We start from the raw sequence: 6715 nt of genomic DNA, 5'->3' as shown, positions 1-6715 counted from the left end.
GCGTGGCTGAGTGGTGCGGCCGCGGCCGCAGCGCGGCGGAGGAGACAGTGTGCGCTCTGAGGCTGAGCTGCAGCAGTTGAGGCAGGCGGCCAACGTCCGCGAGCGGAGGCGCATGCAGTCCATCAACGACGCCTTTGAGGGGCTGCGCTCGCACATCCCCACGCTACCCTACGAAAAGCGCCTCTCCAAGGTGGACACACTGCGTTTGGCCATCGGCTATATCAACTTCCTCAGCGAGCTCGTGCAGGCGGATCTGCCGCTGCGGGGTGGCGGCGCAGGCGGATGCGGGGGACCCGGCGGCGGCGGGCGCCTGGGCGGGGACAGCCCGGGCAGTCAGGCCCAGAAAGTCATCATTTGCCATCGTGGCACCAGTAAGTGCGTCCCCATCTCAGGTCTGGGAGAGGGGCACTGACACCAGCCCGCTAAGGCCCAGGAAAGGCAGGGCGAACCGACTGACAAGCAGACTGACGGACCGACGGGCGGGCAGATGGACGGTGGGCACTGGCAACCTGGAGCACAAGCTTCTTTCTCGCGTACCTCCCCCCACCCACCCACACACACACCTGACGCTTTGACTGCTGCTGGGAAGACAAGCGTCCCTGCCACACCAGCAGCTTCTAAGATCCCGGGGAGCGGGCGCTGGGGGCTTGAGAAGTGGACTAAGAGGGTGGTTCTAGTATGACTGTGAGACTCCTGTTCAGTCTGCACATGAGGGCATCCTGAAAGTCGGAGGGGGCCTCTGGGAATATAATTGGATATTCACAGTCTGTTTTCTCTTTTCACCTCCCTAGGGCCTCCCTCACCTAGCGATCCGGATTATGGTCTCCCTCCCCTTGCAGGACACTCTCTCTCGTGGACTGATGAAAAACAACTCAAAGAGCAAAATATTATCCGAACAGCCAAAGTGTGGACCCCAGAGGACCCCAGAAAACTCAACAGCAAATCTTCATTTAACAACATAGAAAACGAACCGCCCTTTGAATTTGTGTCCTGAGAAAATTCATATTTGGTTGAGGATCTGATTATGTCTCTGTGCATATTGTACATGTAAATACCTATAATGTAAATGTAATTTAAGAATCAAATTTTTCTAATGGCAATCAACTGTTATTTATCTATTTATTATCCTGTTGAGTTAATGAAATAGATGATCTCTTTATATATAATTTATATAATTTATCCTGATTTTCTAAAAATATGCAATAGCGGATGATTCCCCCAGCACCTTTAGCAGAACTCTGCGTTGTTGGAAGAACTCTGGTCAGAAAACTTCATGCTTATTTATTGCCAAATACAGTTTATTTCTAAGCGTTGTTAATAAATGCTATTGACACCTTTTTCTACAAGTTATTTGTTTAGTACATGATGGGGGCAACTATGTCATTAAAAATAATTAACTTGGTAAAAACTAAATCAGAAACTCAAAGGTAGCTATCAAGTAGGAAACTGTGTTTTATTTAGATGACCTCCAATTCGCCATTACAGCCCTTCTTCTGTATCATCTGCCCCAAATAGTAACATTTAGCCTACCTTTCAGGTACCCTTGGGGCAAATAGGTGATAGGATTTGTTATTCCCACTTTTCAGAGAGGAAGGCTGAGGCTCAGGTCATGTTTGGTTTACCCAAAATAACCCTCATTCTGCCTATTTTTAAAATATGTATAAAAGTGAAGGCGCTGTGTCTGGTGGAAATTGGGAGCTAATTCCTGGGCTGGGAAAGGGAAGGGGTCTTTCTGCTTCCATGGCTGGAGGATGGGTTGCTCTTGAGCTGCCCTGCCACTCATCCTTTGGCAGTTGCAGCATCAGATATTTGAAACTCAGGCTTACTCCTCTCAGAGGGTATGGGTCAGGCGGTGGTATTGAGATCCGGGGGAATATCTGGGGTGGGGGCTTCCAACAAAATTCAGGGTTTTCGAGGTAAGGAAGGAAGGAGCCTACTCTGCCTGGCATATCTACAACTGAATTTTTTTTTTTTCGGTGCTGGGGATGGAATCCAATCACACGCATGCTAGGCCATCATCGTTCTACCACTGAGCGACATCCACAGGTTATTTCTAAAACTGGCTTGGTTTTGCCTATACCAGAACCTCCGCCAGAGATCTGGAGAGAACACAAGCCTGGGGCGGAGGGCACAGGATCGCCCCCTAGCGAACGGGAGAAGCGGAGGCGAGGCCAGGGGTCGCTCAGCTGGAAGACCCTGGAAGCCTGGGCTCCAGCTACCATCCACCGCGGCGACCGCCGCAGCGCTCTCACCCGTGGGCAGAGCCCGGTGGCGCGGCTGCGGATGGTGAGGACCAGAGCGCACCGGCGCAGAGCAGGAGGCGCGCACCTCTTCGTGAAACTTCGGTCCTGGAGCTGCCCAGGCCCGGCAAAAGCGAGCTGCTCCTGTGTAGCCTAGCGTCCCCCTGGTCAGTCAAGGTACAATCGCGAACCGCCCCCAGTACCCACGGCCTTGCGGAAGGACAATATGCCGGCAGCATGCTAATTGCTTTAACCTAGTTTCAGACCCACCGAGGGGTTCCCCGCGCGCCGCGGGTGCCATGGCCCTCGTCCAAGAGCAATTAAAGCGAGGCCGCGAGCCCGACCCCGCAGCGCGGCCTGGCCAGACATGCGGAGATTCTGGGTCGCGAGGCTCCCAGGAGGGCCTTGGCCATGGACCCTCACACCCCTTCCAGCCTTCGCGTCCTCTCGGCCCCCTCCCCCAAAAGATGATTTCACACAGGAGACAGAATTTGAGAACGAGAGAAAATAATTCAATTTTGTCCTGTATTAGGGCCTCATTAAACACGAAAGTTGCTTTTGCACAAATGCTTCCATCAGGCATGTAATCTCATTACACTCATTAGAAAGTCAAATGTTAGGCAGACTTCAACTTAATTATAAGTTATGGAAGTGTTGTATCGTTTTCTTTGCCTGTGTAGACCTGCATTTCCTTGGATTGGGTGATGTGGCAATTCGTAGTTAAAACACTACAATCATTGTGATGTGGCACCTTTTATTTTGCGTGCCACTTTTTTTGTGATTCAATGCATCAACACATCCTTTAGTGCGGTGCAGATGAAGCGGAAGAGCCGAGCTGAGCATGCAAAACACCAGGGTCTCTATCTTGTCACTCTTGTGCCCTGACTTGGCAAGTCCCTTTAAGCACAACCTTCAAAGAGACTGACAGTTTCTTTTTATTTACTCATAATCCATTCATTCTAGTGTAGCAATTCTTTTTTTTTTTTTAAATGCAGCAGTAAAAGCAGAACAAACGTATCATTTCAGAGTCTACTTTGGCGTCAGGGAGGCCTGAGCTGCACTGGGTGCAGGAGCCGCCGTCCTTGTAGCAGCGCCAGGCTGGAGAGCCTCTGGCCTGAGGCATCTCTGGCCAGCAAATACAGTCTGGCACTGGAAAGACCTTGTGGGGGCAGTTTGACTGACAGGTATTCAGCAGTCCTTCTAAGTCAACACTTTTCTTCCAAGTTAAAAAAAAAAATGCCTATGAAAATAAAATTGAGTAAGCCAAACTGCTGGACAGCTATGGAGAGCCTTTACCCAGCCTTGCTCTTCTGAACACCCATCAGCCCTTGCGCTGAAATCCAGTCTGGGACCACCAGGGGAAAGAGTTTAAAGTCTGCCCTGGCTGCCCTTGTCCATTTAGCATAATAAAGAAACTGCAAACCCCAGTACCGGGTACATTTTATGATCTCTACTGGAGAGCTGGCTAAATCACTCCCCAGTGGTCCAGACTCCACTGCTAGTGGTTGTCGGGGGAGGGAGTACTGGAGAGGATTTGATAAAGTCTTCCCAGCATGGAGATTGCAGTCGAGTGCCCTCCTTACCCCCCCCCCCCAACACCTTCCCTTTTCTCCCCCACACCAATTCTCAAATTTCGACCCATCTTGCTGCTCTCCATTCCTAGGTTGCTGTGTCGCTCTGCCTTGGTGTCAGAGTGCCAGTGAATCTTCCCAATAAAAGCCCCTTCTATCCCCTTTCTCACTCCCTTACATTTCACATGGACATTAGGGTCAAGGTCCTCTTGTTGCCTTAAAAGATACTATGTGTCACCAAAAAGGCGACTTTCTATTTCATTGGCTGGGAAGCCCAGGCACCATTTCTCTGCCCTTAGTTTCTCCTGAGGGGGCTGTCAGTTCTGAGGTGAAATTGGGTGGGGTGTCTTGGGGGGAGAAGGGAGGGTGATAAAAAAGAGGAGAGGTTTGCCACTTCTGCACCCTCAGCTGGGTAGCCTCCAGAATGGAGCTCCTTGGTGGAGCCTCTTCTTTCCCATGGAAGCCAGGCACCATGGATTAACTTGAAAATTCTCCTAACATATTGAATCCTGGAGACTATGGGTCCTATAAGGCAGAAAAGTAGGTGGGAAAGAGAGTGAGTCTGCCACCCCAGACTGGGAGCAGGGCGCATAAAAGGCCTTGTTGGAACTCCTGTGAAATCGGCTGCCAGTGATTCCCAGGACTGCTCATCTGCCAGTACCAGGATTAACGCCCCTCAGTGGAGAGGGTGTGGAGTCTCTTAAATCCATAAACTCATCCCATTTCCATTAATGGGCCTTTGCAGTGGCACCGAGTACCAGCTGCGAGGTTGAACAAACACCAGTTGAGTACTCCCTGGCGAATCTCTCTGGGAAGAGCCCTTACCCTCCCTTTCTCCCTCACCCTCCCCTCCCACTGCCTTTCCAAAGCCTTCTGCAGCCTGTGGGAATGGTCCTAAATAATTCCACAACCAATGCATTTTTGAGATCTGGAACCACTGGTAGGAAACGATTCCCACGACGGGATGTGAGGTCTGGCCAACAGGTGTTCGGATTTGGCCCAGGGAGATGGGGAAACCCAGGGAGAGAGACAGGCCTGCCAGAAAGCAGGCTGCTCAGGGCCTCCCGGCTTTACAGGCCGTGGAAGCCGCAGACAATCGAAATGATATCTTTATTGCTAGGTTCATGTCCTGGGCTATAACATATCAATCCCTGTCGTGGTCCTCTAGGATGCACCTGGTATTTCAAACTTGTTCTTTTTGTGCTTCTGGGTCCTGGGCTGCAGCTGCCTAAAACAAGCAAAGAGAGAGGCCCTTACAATGTCTCCAAGACGTGTTGGCATGGTTTGCCTGTCTTTAATGTACCATTAACTATTGTCTTTACACAATATGGGAACTGTAAAGCATGACATGTGTTATAATAAAACACATTTTCAATGATACACTCGGACTTGAGGCTGGGGTGCAGCAAACAAACAGGCCCAAATCTTGTTTTGTCTCCCTTGCTAAGCCTACTGGCAATTAAACTTAAGACCACTGTTTCCCCCCCTCCTGATCAGCCAATTAAATTTTATGTCTCCTAATTTTTCACATAGAAAAAAGTCTCAGTGCTGGCCCCTAAAGACATTGATTTTCTTGCTATCACCTGGCGCTCAGACCTTAGTTCCATTTATCAAGAAGGGAAACGTCAGGCGTTACATAAAGTGACTCTGTTACCATAAGGCTCTCACCATCCTGGCCTATTGTTTTCCCTTGTTAATAACTCATTACCAGGATTTAACAAATCAACCATTACATATGTTTTGTGTCTCCATATTTTGATCCGTACGATTAAGCAGATGTTACGATTGAAAATTGAAAAGTCCAAGGCTACTCTAGTCTGAAAGAAAGAGGGCAGCCTCAAACAACGAGCTAACAATGAGATTCAGAAGATCTTCAGAAAAACATTTACCACCAATAAACAGACTCCAACCTGCTCCATTTCAACCATTGTGTGCTTTGGGGGAATAATTAAGTTTAATAGGAATAGGTCTGGAGGGTTTTCAATGCCAAGACCACAGGTGCGGGGTGGCATGATGAATGATTTGCCTGATTTTTGCCAAGCTCAAGGGCTCTTCTCTTGGACTTTCAAGCAGATAGAAAATATTGTCATTTCTTTTAATTCACAGCATTACTTTCAAGCCGAACAAAGGCCGGGGCCGGGGGGAGGCGGGGGAAGGGCTCGGCTGTAATGAAGCGCCTCAGAGGCGGAGGTGCAGCGGAGGAGGCTGAGGCGGCGGCGGAGCGCGCTGCTGCGTTTGTGCGCAAGTGACTCTCCTGTGCCACACACAAAAGGCCTCCCTCTCCCCACCTTCTGCTGTCTTTCAGCTCTTGGGACCCTGCCGAGCCGGCTCCTGGGACTCCGGGGGGCTCCTGGCCTCATACCCAGGGCAGCTCAGTTTTTAGGACGTCCGCCGCCGCCAAGGCAAACCTAGCCAAACTTCCCCCAAACTCCGCGGGCCAGGGAGGGACCCTGGCTGGAGGCGCGCATGCGCCCCGCCTACTGCTCGGCGTTCCCAGGGTTCCGGAGAGCCGGGGTGGAGTCAGATGAGTATCCCCCGAGGCCCGCCTGGCCCCTGCTCCCCGGGCATTCGGGGTTCGGGCGCTGTCTGTTTTTCTCGAGGCTGAAAGTAGCTGCCCCGGTGTCCAGCTCTCCGTAGTTCTGCTATCTTTGCGCATGAAAGTCTCCAAGAGGGGCTCCAGGAAGCGGCGAGCAGGAAGCGGGGTGAACGGCCCGAATGAAGCCAGGAGTTGGGACCCCAGGCTTCCTCTAAGAGGGCCCAGGGCAACTACACCCCTTGGCCAGCCGGGAAGCCCTCAGGAGGCCGCCTGCAGAGGGCCCCTTGCCCTGGGGCGCAGGTTGTGGCGAACTCGTTTTTGCCTCCCAGCCGAGGCGCCGGCACTATCAGCTACAGTGGCCGGGGCGC

General features: G+C 51.4%; 1 protein-coding gene across 1 annotated transcript in view; it reads left to right on the top strand.

Moving 5' to 3' along the window:
- The window catches only part of Ptf1a (pancreas associated transcription factor 1a), a 2008-nt gene extending 662 nt beyond the window's left edge, over positions 1-1346 (top strand). The window contains 3 exon segments of the mRNA XM_048812758.1: positions 12-48; positions 50-371; positions 792-1346. Of these exon segments, the coding sequence (XP_048668715.1) occupies positions 12-48; positions 50-371; positions 792-994 (562 nt within the window). The 3' untranslated portion in view covers positions 995-1346.
- Positions 1347-6715: the final 5369 nt, after the last annotated feature.

The sequence above is a fragment of the Marmota marmota genome, unplaced genomic scaffold (assembly GCF_001458135.2).
Source record: "Marmota marmota marmota unplaced genomic scaffold, marMar, whole genome shotgun sequence".
NCBI lineage: Eukaryota > Metazoa > Chordata > Mammalia > Rodentia > Sciuridae > Marmota > Marmota marmota.
This window is presented reverse-complemented; position numbering and strand designations above follow the sequence as displayed.